Source organism: Corylus avellana, chromosome ca7 (genome assembly GCF_901000735.1).
Source record: "Corylus avellana chromosome ca7, CavTom2PMs-1.0".
NCBI lineage: Eukaryota > Viridiplantae > Streptophyta > Magnoliopsida > Fagales > Betulaceae > Corylus > Corylus avellana.
This window is the reverse complement of record NC_081547.1, coordinates 25,637,217-25,651,118: the sequence shown is the minus strand read 5'-3', so window position 1 is coordinate 25,651,118 and position 13,902 is coordinate 25,637,217. Positions and strand designations below refer to the sequence as shown.

Genomic DNA, 13,902 nt, shown 5'->3' with positions numbered 1-13,902 from the left:
ATCTAAAAATAGGGCTAATTTTTTTTTTTTTTTTTGGAGGGGCTCAAATGACTAAACTTAAAACTTTACTTTATTTATTTATTTTTTTTAATAATAATTTTTTTTTTTACTTATTTTTGGGGGGACCATGGCCTCTCTCCGTCTCTGGGTATAAACGTGCTATAAAAGTCTTTTTATATTTTATGATCTCGCTTAATGGCGTGCTCATCGTGCCAACTACACAATCAATGCTCATAACCATATAATGAAATACTACCTTAGTCCCAAATAAAACAAGATCTTCTCACACCTCAAATATAACTAACTGCACAAGCGAGGGACATCCCTCCTTCCAGTCGGACTTTGCAATGAGAAACATATGTGAAACCAATTTTATATCTGTAAGGAAATAAGATAAAATACTTTGTTGCAGTTCAAGAGCCATTAGAGTATTTCACGCACAATTTGCAATGGTACATGGACTTACACCGTTTTTCCACCTTAAAATGCTCAAATACATTATGATTGCTTGCGTAATTATACATAACATGATCATTAAAGATAAATAAGCTGATAGTAAAATATAAGACTTTAAATATGAATAATTCAATGAGAGCTTATATAAAACACTATCACACGAAATTACAATTGAATTTAATGAGTTATTATTATTATTATTATTATTTTTGTTGGGGGGCTAAAGATAAGTTGGCATGTTATAATGGAGCAACTAACATGAAGAGTTTTATAGTCTTATTATTATTATTATTATTTTTTTAATGATGATGAATTTTTTCAAAGCAAGGCGTGTATCCATTATGGGTAAGCTTCGGCTACATGGATTAGGTAATATTTCAACTTTATTAGCGGATTGACCCAAAAAAAAAAAAAAAAATTTACCGTCTTATTATCTATACCGAAATAATATGACGGTCGAAAAATGACTATTGACATAAATAATATTTAAATTGAAAAGAAAAAGATTTAAAGAGTTTCATGTGAGATTATTTTATTAGGTAAACTAGAGAAAAAAAAAAAAATTATAGTTAAAAAAGAATAAAATTAACTAGTAAAAACTATTTTAAATGCTCAAACGTACCAATATTGAAGTGCGTGGTACTCTTGAAGATTAACCCAAAAGGTTAAGATAACGCTTGATATTGGTTTATATAAGATCCAAATAGCCTAAAAAGTCAAGAGGGAATTCCTACCTGGATAACTAGTTTATATAGATCCTAAAAGCTGACATTCGGTAATTGCACAGTACAAAGATGGACTCGAGGCCTGAAAGCTCTTCAGCGAAATCAGAGCCGGCCGCAGTTGACGATGAAGAGGTTCGAGACAATATTGTTCGTGGACAGAGCCAGAGCCGGCCTCGGAGGTCACCGCTTGTGTGGTTGACCTTGTTCGCGCTGATCACGTACAGTTCCTGGGCGGTTTATCAGTACCAGTATGAGAACTTGCCTCCGCCTCTCACCGCCGAGCAGGCCGGCAAGCGAGGCTTCTCTGAAGTCGAAGCCATGAAGCACGTCAAGGCCTTGACTCAACTAGGCCCTCATCCCGTCGGTTCTGACGCTCTCGACCTCGCCTTGCAGGTTCTCGCGCCAAAATACGTGCTTTTTCTTTGTGTTTCTTTTCGTTTTTGTGTTAACAATGGTTTGCTTTTCGGCGCAGTATGTTTTGGCAGCGGCGGAGAAGATCAAGGATACGGCTCATTGGGAGGCGGATGTTCAAGTGGACTTTTTTCGTTCGAAAGCCGGTGCGAATCGTCTGGTCAGTGGCCTGTTTATGGGGAGAACGCTTGTTTATTCGAATCTAAATCACGTAGTTTTGAGAATCTTGCCAAAATATGTATCTGAAGCAGGGGAAAATGCCATTCTGGTCTCTTCTCACATTGATACCGTATTCTCAACGTATGCTTTTCTTCGTCTATTTGATCTCGTATTTCGTATCGTTTTCCAAATTAGTTGATCTTTTGTGAAGTGCGTGTTCGGTAAAGGAAGCAATTGTTTATATGGCTGTAAGCGAGAGTGATGATCGTCATTATAGCTGCTAATTATCCTTTTTATTTTAAATGTCTGTTCATGGTCAAATGTACGTGTAGCTATCGGAACACTGCAACTTTCAGTGTCTCCACAGAGTTCCTGTGTCAGTAGACAAATTCTTAAGAATTAAAATTTTGTAGATTTCGTGGAAATGTGTAATATATCTTTGGGAATTTTTCATGTGCATTGAAGGAAGTCAAGAAAATAAGTTTTATGATGATTTATGAGTTATTTTATTTTATTTTTAATGTGAATAACTAATACACGATCTATTGTGTTGACCAAAATGAGATTGTCAGACCTCTAAGCTCATTCCTTAGCAAGATTCAAGAAGAAGTTGTGGCCTTCAGTTATTTAACCACTCTGCAATGGAAGGAAATTTTGTTTAGAAGTGCTTTATCTCTCCCTCTTCTCGGTCAATAATTATCATGGGCAATTACAATATATCTTAGCATATTCTCTGCTTTCATTTCCCACATGAGCCCCGGCGCTAAATATATCCTCACAAAAATGTCCTTATAAATCCCAAAGCCTACTTTGTTGCTTCAAAAAACTTCCATGATGTTTCAGGGAAGGAGCCGGAGATTGCAGTTCATGTATAGCTGTTATGTTGGAACTTGCTCGAGGGATTTCTCAGTGGGCTGGATTTAAGCATGCTGTTATATTTTTATTTAATACCGGGGAGGAGGAAGGTCTAAATGGTGCTCATAGCTTTATAACTCAGGTTGGAAGCATTTTCAATGCATCCTCGGATTCTTGATTTATTTCTCTCAATCTTTTTGCTTATAGCTCTATTAGTCATATAATTGATAATATGACGAGCTTGTAATGCTCTTGTGTGCTACCACAATTACTTGGTTTAAGTGAAGGTGTTTGAAGTTGCTTGTAGTGTGTCTTAGTTCATTTTGGGATCATGTGCTCTCATGTTTTCTTCTACTATAATGAATGAAAAGAATTGATTTTGTATCTAGTTCTTAAGATAAACACAAACACATTTGAAGGTGTTTAACCCATTACCCATGTGTGCACGTGTTAACTTGTATAAGTTTGTTGTTTTCATTCCTGGGTTATCGTGTGTCCAATGTGCTTTAATTGATGGAGATTACAAACACGAACATAGAAATTGATGCATGAAGATCTCCTTTTTGCGGTTGACTTTTTTTGGCAACGTTGTTTATGTTATTTTTCTTTTTGGTGTGCTGTGATGGGTCTTTTTAGACGGAATTTTGTAGAATCAAAATCTTTCAAGTTTGCAATTGAAGGACTCCATGTTTTACGTGTTTTTGAAAGGAGCAGGGGCTTTATGTGTTCTGTTCCTTTCGGTAAAGCGTTTGTGCTTTGGTTGGTGGCAATTGTGGAGGAGCTGTATGCAGAGGCGACGAAGGAGATTTTGAATTCATCTAGAGAGGGCTCTAAAGCTTTCATTGTTCAGAGACGTGCAAACAAAAATGGTTGCTATTTGGTCATTGGTGAATACGGCAGTGGAGGACGGCGTAACTCCATCGTTATGCGAGAGGGTTGAGAAGGTAAAGGTTGGTACAACTGGGCGATCAAACTGTGAAAGGCTGCAACTTTCTTCGGCATTGTAGACGGTGGTGGATGAAAGAGAGGAACAAGCGGGTCTTCTCAACCATTGTTTGGCGAAGGGCATGATGCCGCTCGTTAAGGGAGAAGTTTTTGTGGGAACGCATCAAGAAATATGGAGTATTTGCCCTTGAAGTATCTTGGTTTTCCATTGGGGGCATCCTATAAGGCCAAGAATAAATGGGACAATGTGATTGAGAACATAGAACGTCGGTTGGCAAGTTGGAAAGTGTTGTATTTGTCTAAGAGTGGTAGGATTACCCTTATCAAGAACACCCTTTCCAACTTACCTATGTACCTTATGTCCCTATTTCCTCTCCCTGCAAGTATCGTAAACCGTATTGAGAAGCTCTAACGTGATTTTTTATGAGGGGCTAGGTGAAGAGTTCAAATATCACCTAGGAACTTGCTGAGGTTCGATCATGCGCTCTTAAGTAAATGGCTTTGGCGCTATGGGCTTGAGAGAAAGGCTTGGCGGAGTGTGGTGGTGGACTCTAAATATGGAAGTGCATGGGGAGGGTGGTGTTCTAGGGAGCCCATCAGGACGTATGGAAGAATATTAGGAGGGGTTGGGGTAAGTTTTGTAGTCATTCTAGATTTGAGGTGAGATATGACTCAAATGTTAGATTCTGGCATGATCTTTGGTATGGAGATATGGCCCTTAAGGAAGTTTTCCAGTTTTATTTGGTATTGCTTGCATAAATGATGATTTTGTTGCAACTCTCGTGGAAATTTTTTGGAAGTGCCATTCAAATATACAATATATTTGAACAACTGTTTTTGCTTATCCTTTGGTGATTAGTTATTATTATTATTATTAATAATTTGCTCCTAATAGCTAGTTGGCTTCTTTTGTATACTTTTTGTGTACCTGGGGGCGTCTTATGCTTTTAATAATATTTTGATTACTCATATAAAAAATCAATAAATTTGTGAGTCGAATCTTGAAGCAGAAGTTTGTTCAATGTTTTATAGTTGACAATATTTGACAACTGAAAATCTAATGTCTCTGGAGATGATTCATATTATTGTGAGTGCCGATACAAGAATTTCAGCACCAAGGTTATCTTATAACCTCTTTGTGAATGTTTTTAAAAATTTGTTACATAAGTTGTTCTTGCACATATTGATGGGCGACTACTGTTCAGCATTGCTCCACCTTGCTTTTAGTATCTAAAAACATATTTTACCTATAGAAGTGTTGATATTGAATTTATTGATGCAGCACCCCTGGAATGACACTGTTCGTGTGGCTATTGATTTGGAGGCCATGGGTATTGGAGGGAAATCTGGCATATTTCAGGTTTAGTTATGGATCACAATCTCTTTATTGTTGCATTTATGTATAGCCCATGCGATAAGACTGTGTGGTTAGCATCAACTTTCTGGTTAGTTGGACTTCATCTAGATGGTGTCAGATGATGGTAACTGTCTAAAAATATCTATCTCACATAAATTTGAGTGAGCTGACTTTATATGCAGCTATGTATGTTTGATTTCTAATCCCAATTTTATGGGATGAGATGACACTGCTGAATTCTCGAGGTGTCTGACTTCTTTGCTATATTTTCTTGGGTAAATTCTATGTTTATATAAATTACATGTGTTCGAGTTGGTCTTTCCTGTTAATTTGAGACAATCATCAGAGAAAACATAAAAAAAAAAATATCTTGGTGACTAGCAGTGATCAAGAACTTGTTTCTCTTTCCCATTATGGACAAGTGCTTGATATGGCAAGTTAGGGACTTGTCCAACCACACCCAGGTTGTGTTGCCTCTTAAATGGGTGCCTGGCCCTAACCTCTCACAGTGAACACCTGAAATCGCTCATTATCATAGATAATGATGGACTTCTTCATTTGGGAGAATGGTCCAATTGTTATGGCTATCCATTCTGTATTGCTTGCCTTTTAACTTGATATTGCTTGTGAAATAGCTAGTGCTTATCATTGAATAGTATCTTTATTTCCTTAATACTCTTTAAAGGCTGTTCATCGATCCTCATAATGTACTTAATGTGATGCTTTTCCTGTATTATCTAAATTTCCTTGTCTAATAGGCTGGTCCGCATCCATGGGCTATTGAAAACTTTGCCTTGGTAGCAAAATACCCATCTGGCCAAATCGTAGCACAGGTTTGTAATTCTTCTTTGTGATGCTTTTCTTTTCCTCCTATTATCACTTTTGATAGTTGATGTGCATTTGTTTAGGAAGAATACTTAAGCTGAGTAACTTTATTGCTGCAGGATCTGTTTTCTTCTGGAGCCATAAAATCTGCAACAGATTTCCAAGTATACCAAGAGGTTGCTGGCCTTTCAGGGCTTGACTTTGCATACTCGGAAAACAGTGCAGTATACCACACTAAGGTTTTCCACTTATTTCATTTTTCCTTTTTTGTTCCAATTCATCTGAAAATCATTCCTTACTGCATTTCATTACTCTACGGAAAGTTTTATTCTGGTTTGGTCAAAGGATCGAAAATTACAAGAGCAACTAATTAAGATAGAAGCACAAATAGTTTGACTAGACCTTGGTCTTTAACTTTAGTCATGCTATGGCCTTCCTGGAAGAGGAGGGGAGAAGGGGGTGGGGGGTGCGACAGAGAACAGAATGCTTGCTTGGCGGGTGGCATTGTTTAAGTGTACTGTAGCATGCATGATTTGGTAAATGATGGGTGATATGCTGTGCTGCGACTGACTGCAGCCTGAAGAAGAATCTTGTCAATCGATCTGTGCCTTCTAAATGAGGGATATATTGGAGCTCAGCTTTGAGTTAGGCAGGTGGCTCGCATGTGTTGCTTGTTAGTTTGTGTCTACATAACGTTTTCTATGAATCAGAGGGGCTAACTGACCACAACAGAAAAGGAGGTTTGGTGGGGGGTGGGCTGGGTTAATATCCTTTACTCTTCGTAAAAAAGGGAAACAAAAATTTAGGTAAATAATTGTCTATAACATCACGATTCTGAATATTCCCCTTGAGAAAAGGCGGAATAAGAGGATAAAGAACTTACCCAATAGGTTACTTCTTGATAAGTAGATTTCCTTAGGTTACTTACAAAAATAAAACATTCCCTTAAGTTTTTCATGTTGAATATATTAATTACCATTTGAATTTTTTATCTCATGCAGAATGACAAGTTAGAGCTGCTTAAACCAGGGTCTCTTCAACATCTTGGAGAAAATATGCTTTCTTTTCTGATTCACGTTGCTGCATCCTCTCATCTTCCCAAAAGCAATACAATCGAAGAAGAGGAAAATACAGGCTTGAATGCTGCCACATTTTTTGACATCTTGGTACCTATAACTGTTATTTCTGTTATTGGCTTGACACTATTCTTCCGTTTGTTTCCTTTTCTTTAAAAAAAAAATAAAAAAGAAAAAAATGTGGTGATTCTAATACTTGTTGCAATCTCAGGGAACATATATGATTGTATACCGCCAACGTTTTGCAAATATACTTCATAATTCAGTGATAATGCAATCACTTCTCATTTGGGCTACATCATTGCTTATGGGTGGTTATCCTGCCACAGTTTCACTGGCCTTGTCATTTTTGAGTGTTATCCTTATGTGGATATTCGCATTAGGTTTCTCTGTTCTCATTGCTTTTATTCTACCCCTAGTATCGTCATCACCAGTGCCCTATATTGCAAGCCCATGGTTGGTGGTTGGATTATTTGCTGCACCTGCTCTTCTTGGGGCATTGACTGGTCAACACTTGGGTTACCTTTTTCTTCAAACATATTTGTCCAACGTGTATTCCAAGAGAAAGCCATTGCCACCTGCTATTCAAGCTGATTTAATCAAATTAGAGGCTGAAAGATGGCTCTATAAAGCTGGATCTCTTCAGTGGCTCATTCTTCTCATAATGGGAAACTATTATAAAATTGGGTCCTCTTATTTGGCTCTAGTTTGGCTGGTTCCACCAGCGTTTGCATGTAAGTTTACATTTTTCCTTGCCCTTGTTTGATTCATGGAATGCATGTCTCACATGATGCTTGTTTTAGACAAGTGGGACTTGTTATTTGGTAGTTTATACTTCTAACTAAGTTGGTATGGTTGACTTTCCAGATGGCTTGCTTGAAGCGACTCTAAGCCCAGTCCGTTTACCAAAGCCACTCAAACTTGCAACACTGATTATGGGCTTAGCTGTACCAATTTTAATTTCTGCTGGCATTTTTATCCGGTTAGCGAGCACAATAATTGGGACTTTGGTTCGATTTGATAGGTATAGCTTATGGCATTCTTCTTAAACTACAAATATGATGCGACTGTTAAAACAGCCTTGTGCATTTGAGATGAAATTCTTGTCGTCTTTTCCCATGTTCTCATTGTTTGTTTAGCAATGTTCCATGTGGATTATCGATAGCCCTTACTAATAAATTATATTAATCATAACGCATTGTTAGAGTATGGTCCATATGAAATTCTTTTCAGCAAGTTGGCTCATTCAGCTGCTCCCCATGTCTGATACCCGTGTTCTCGTACTGATCTATGTTGTGTTCCCACTTTGGTATTTGAACTTCTATTCTTCATTTGCTGACATTAAGAAAATGACTGCTTACCCTGCCTTGTATATGCATGCAGGAATCCTGGTAGCACTCCTGAGTGGCTGGGGAATGTGATAATTGCTGCTTTTATTGCTGTTGTCATGTGCCTGACTTTGGTGTATCTCCTTTCATATGTTCATCTTTCAGGTGTTGTTATTGTCCACTCTAGCAAATTGGTGTATCTCCTTTCTTGCATCAATCTTCTCTGTTGATAATGACATTGACATTTTTGTTTGGATGTTGCTATTGTCCACTCTAGCAAATTAACTAGTCGGGCTATAAGTGGAATACAGTTTTCATGGGTGTAGTTGTTTACATCACTTGGAAACAGAAATTGGTACAGGCTTCAGATGTCACCTTGGTTCAGAAATTGCAGGCCATCACATTGCACTTTGGTTTAGAAATTAGAGCTCATCATATTTTACCTTTGCTTAGAAATTGTTGTATGCCAAAAGTTAGCAGATCTCAAGTGGTTAGGATTTAAAGCCTTGTTACGTTGAGTATATATGATGCCATATAGGTCCACATTTTTAATCTTTTGACTGCTTTAGTTTTAGACGAAATGTTTTCTTTTTCTCCTAAGTTGGCATATTTGCTTTGCTCTTCATTATGAAGGTGCATCATTACATATACGAGATTTGATACTTGTTATTATTTAATCTAACTCTATTATGTGTGCAATTAATTTCTAGGTGCAAAAAGATCAATTGTCCTTGCTACTTGCCTACTGTTTGGCCTCTCAGTCACTGTCATATTATCGGGTATTGTTCCGCCATTTACTGAAGACACTGCCAGAGCTGTAAATGTAAGTTTTCATTCATACCTATTTTCTCTTGCTTTATTCAGCTTATTTTGTTTGTTTTGGGGGTAGTTGTTGTACTCTGCATTATACACACAAAACTGTCTTATCTATTTGTGTACTTGTTAAGAAGAAAGAGTAATAAATTTCTTTTGTAAAAGCTGTGGCACAAAATTGAAGGAAGCTGGAAAAGATTGGACATGCTCAAGTTATAGTTAAATCCATGACATTGTTAGTTACATGCCATATATATGACATCTTTAGAGCAAAAAAGTAGTCTACATTCCTGGGTAGAGAAATTTTTACTAGATAGTTGGCAATATTTTCTAAATTTTGACTTTTGGTCACGATTATGTGACCTAAAACACTAGGCTTGAAGTTCCTTTATACCTATTAGTTTATCAGTTGGCTTTGGAATAATAGGATTATTTATGCATTCATATTTGGGTTTATTGCTTTCTGTGATGCAGAGTGGTCAGTCCCTATTACTGTATCTAAGTCACAAACATAAAGGACTGTAGGGGTGGGACTATGTCTTTCACCAAAAAACAAAAATGTTTAGGATGCTAGGCACTTGATTCTCATTAAATAGTCCAGCACTTTAAGATGGCTCACATTGAAACATAGTGACTTGGGTCAGCTGCATATCAGTGAAGAGTTGATGATGTACTTGCCTGGCTGCTTTATTTTTTTTTTTGGGGTGTTGTAGCTTTTCAATTTATTGTTGAATTAGTGTGATCATTTTATTAACTACCAGCAATCCATTTGTTTGTCCTATTCTAATTTCTCAATGCCGGTATCCAATTTATTGTTTTTTTTTTTTTTGTGGGTGTACGTGGAGATTTTAAATATTTTTGCTTCTCAGGTTGTGCATGTTGTGGATACAACAGGAAGATTTGAGGGAAAGCAAGATACTAGCTCATATGTATCTCTATTTTCTGTAACTCCTGGAAAGTTGAACAAGGAGGTGGAACAAATTAAAGAAGGTTTCATATGTGGTAGAGAGAAAGTTGTTGATTTTGTTACTTTTTCAGTCAAATATGGTTGTTGGACCTATGATGACACTGAAGGCGGGTGGAGCAAATCAGATATTCCCACATTTCACGTCGATAGTGATACTAAGAGTAGTGAAAGAATCACACAAGTTTCACTTGATACAAAAGGTTCAATACGGTGGGTTCTTGCGATCAATACCGAGGAAATAGAAGATTTCAAGTTCAAAGGTACTATGAACTTTAATCGATGTGCAATCTTTATTTCACTTTAACTTCACTCTTCCATTCAGTCATGCTATTTCCTTTTTGTGTTTCTGAAAGTCATTGGTTTTGTTTGGTAAAACATTTTTCTTCTCCCTTTTGTTTTCTCTTTTTAAAACAAAAATATTAACAAACAATTCAAAACACAAAATACTTCAAATTACTTTTACCATATTTTTTTATATAAGTAATGCATTTCATTGAAAGCCCAGAAGGATGCAACCCTAATACATACGAAGTATACAAGAAAAAACCCTTTTAATGAGAATCTTTTGAACTTCAAAACACCCTGTGCATTCTACTCTCTCCATAAACACAACATTAAGCACAAAGGGGACATCCTCCATGCGTCTAAAACGGAGGACTAGCCAATTAACCTCTCCAACAATCCAACAGTTTTGTCACCCTTCTAAGCGTAACCCATTCTATTCCAAAAAGGCAAAAAATTGAAGTCCATAAGTATCTTGTAACTTTACAATGGAGAAGAAAATGACCTATGGATTTCTCATCCTTTTTACACATGCAAGGCCAAATCCACCACTATGACTTTTCTCTTTCTCAGGTTATCCAAATAAGAATCTTCCCAAGAGCTGTTGTCTGCCCAAAGAAACTCACTCTCGATGAAACCTTCACTCTCCAAATGATCTTCCAAGGAAATGATGAACCAGACGGAGTAGATAACCTTTGATAAAATGATCAAACTTCAAACTTCTGCCTCTTGGATGGTATCCACCAAATACTATTCTCACCACCTCGTCTCACTCTGAGGGAGTACAACACATTAAAAAACGGAATCACCCATTCTATCAACTTGGACATGGAGAAGGCTTTTGACCATGTGAATCATCAAAACACCTTTTCAAATAAAAAACAATAACATCCTCTAAAAAGCATTAACAAATGGAGCCATTGTTATTCCAGAAATTTTCATTTTTCAGGATGTCTATTGGATGACGAATACTGTTGTGAATGGGGTTCTGCTACGTGGGAACTGATCTCCATATAGCATAAATCCTGATGCCATAGTATAGAGCCTGTCCAAAACCTTGCTTGCCTCAAGGCAGAAATGGCTCACATGTTAAACCTGTATAATAGATTCATTTTTAAAGACCAAACCACTTCTTTAGCACAAAGATTTGATAATGTATCTTGTCATTTCTTGTGTTGAGCAAGTTGTGCCATGCAATGTATGTCAATCTTTTGCTCATCCAGAGATTTGGTTTATTGGAAAAGTTTTCTAGGACAGCATGTAATGTAGGCACACATAATGCACGCACTTTGTTAGGTTAGGACCTCCTCCTTATTCAACTATTATCACATTGGTCTGTTTTGAGCTACCCCATTATAAGATGAAATTTATGTTTATTAATTGTTGTTGTTGCTGTTGCCCGTTATGTTGTCTGGAGTGCCTCATATGACTGCTAGCTTACTACCCATTACCCAACATTATTCTCTTCGTATCTCAATATTCAATCTCCAATGCAGTAAATTCAGAGGAGCTAGTTCCACTTGGTGACAAGAGCAGTGGAGATGGATGGCACATTATTCAATTTTCTGGAGGGAAGAATGCACCTACGATATTTGATCTAACTCTTTTCTGGAAGAAAAATTCTACACGATCGTCTCACAAGGGGGATGGGTGGCCCCTTTTGAAGTTGAGAACCGATGTGGACAGAATAACGCCAAAAACTGAGCAAGTTCTTTTGAAGCTTCCTCCTTGGTGTTCCCTGTTTGGAAAGTCCACTTCTCCCCATACACTAGCTTTTCTAACTAGTCTTCCTGTTAATTTATAGGGACCCCAATCTCATATTCAGGGTTGCACAATGTATTTTTCAGTTTAACTGAAACTGAAATTGTAACATTAATATTTTCATAGGGTAGAAGAAAAAAGAAAGTCAAATCTTTCCGCTTGTCAGATAAACAGCTAATGTATGAGTAGATAGAAGAGGCACAGGTGAGATTTTTTTTTATTATTTATTTTTCCCTTAATTGTTGAACTTTCTGTTGGCCGTCTGATCGCTTTTATACTTGCATTGCTCTCCCTCTCTGTCTCTCGCCCAAGGAAAGAAACACAAAAGAGTTTGTTGGTTGACAAACGAACAAGCCTCTGCAAATTCCAAAGAAAAAACTCTCAAAACACATGGAAATTTGGCAAAATGAGCGGCATTTCATCTCCCCCGTTTGGGGCTTCCTAAACCAGATTGTATTCAATTATGCCATCTTCCACGAAACGTAGCATCATAATTGGTGTTCAATGAGTCGGCTGGAGGTAGACCAGATATTTAGTTCACAACCTGCCAATCAATTGAGAAAAAGAAAAATCTCTTTAACCTCTTCACCATCTAAACGAAATAACCATACATAATAGACGGAAAGGAATAAACTTAGGCTTACATGTGAGACGGCATGTGGACCTCACACTTATTAGGGTTGCTCAAGCTTGGGCTGTTTGGACACATGTTCAAGTTGTCCGTGAAGTCCATTTGTCCTTTCACATTAACTATTCGTCTTATAATATTATATGCAATATAAATAATTAATTGTAGCATATCACAATCCTATCTTATGGTGGACAATATATACCCCATAGTTATACACATTTTCATTCGTACACTATCACTCTCATTATAGGATTCTGATTTAGATTTTGATTTAGATTTTGGGATGAATCATTATTATTAGATTTTGAATTAATGATAATTTTAAAAATTACCTAAAAAAGATAATAATAAGACTAGAGTGTAAAAGTGAGAACGTGTGTGTAGTATCATTCTTCTGGATTAGGCATCGTCACTCCCAAGGCCACCTGAGTATCTTAGTTAACACGTGCGATCCCAATCCGTCCATTTTGAAGAGTTCAGTCAGCAACACAAGTGTGATAAGTAGGCTAGGCGCGTAGCAACTCACTCCTCGTCAGTCCGAGTTGCCTGGGAGCAAAAACCAAAGGAACCTCCGAGTCTGTCGGGAAAGAGAGAGAGAGAGAGAGAGAAATTGTCGTCCAAGAAATGCGGAGCATACCGTTGGGAATCTCGGTGACCTCAACCTCAACCTCCATAAACAACTCCAGAACTTCGTCTTGTCTCAACAACAATCTCAATTTCAAGAAACCACTGAACCCATCTTTCCCTTCTAGGGTTCCTCGCTCTTCCCATGAATTCTCTTTCTTCTCCTCTCCCTCCAAATCAGGTACCCAGATATGTTTTTTTTTTTGTGTTTATATGCAAAAAGTTTGAAGCTTTTTCTTTTTGTTCCTTTAAACTACATGCCGTTGGATCTGAAACATCGCCGGAACTATTGGGTATTTCGTGGGTTTAAGTTTTAGGTTGTAATATATTCTTTTGAGGGGTTTAAACATATGAATGAAGTGATTCTATGGCTTCTAGCTTTTAAAGAAGAAGTACAATTTGTTCTGTATCACAGTTATGGGCAACCCTGAATTTTCTTTTCAATGAAGAGATGCAATCGTTGGGCTCTTTAATTGCTTTGGTGATGAGAAATTAGTGGATAGAATTGTTAATTTGAAACCCATCTTTCATTTTAACTTTTCCTAATTGCCAGCGTAAGGAGGAAGAAGGAATTAAGTTGATCAAAGGCTTTTTGTACGACAATCTGTCTTAGATAAATTATGCCTGTCATTGTTAAAAACTGTACTAGCAGGAAGACAGATGTTGAAATCTGATCAAATCTTCAAT

At 37.2% G+C, this 13,902-nt stretch overlaps 2 protein-coding genes across 3 annotated transcripts in view; both read left to right on the top strand.

The window, feature by feature from the left end:
* Nucleotides 1-1,208: 1,208 nt before the first annotated feature.
* Nucleotides 1,209-12,249, top strand: LOC132186951 (uncharacterized). Of its 2 annotated transcripts, none has more exons than XM_059601080.1 (13): nt 1,209-1,574; nt 1,654-1,892; nt 2,595-2,748; nt 4,834-4,911; nt 5,667-5,741; nt 5,853-5,972; nt 6,735-6,899; nt 7,021-7,543; nt 7,677-7,833; nt 8,193-8,302; nt 8,848-8,960; nt 9,820-10,177; nt 11,705-12,249. In XM_059601080.1, exons 1-13 carry the CDS (start codon nt 1,251-1,253, stop codon nt 12,001-12,003), a joined length of 2,715 nt encoding a protein of 904 aa, XP_059457063.1. In that variant the 5' UTR covers nt 1,209-1,250; the 3' UTR covers nt 12,004-12,249. The 2 variants fall into 2 exon arrangements, with proteins under 2 accessions (XP_059457063.1, XP_059457062.1); XM_059601079.1 differs by having other exon boundaries at nt 1,212-1,574; nt 11,696-12,249.
* Nucleotides 12,250-13,215: 966 nt separating this feature from the next.
* Nucleotides 13,216-13,902, top strand: part of LOC132188059 (uncharacterized) — a 4,556-nt gene continuing 3,869 nt past the window's right edge. Inside the window, exon 1 of the mRNA XM_059602470.1 lies at nt 13,216-13,396. Within this exon, the coding sequence (XP_059458453.1) occupies nt 13,216-13,396 (181 nt within the window). The remainder of the gene's footprint in view (nt 13,397-13,902) is intronic.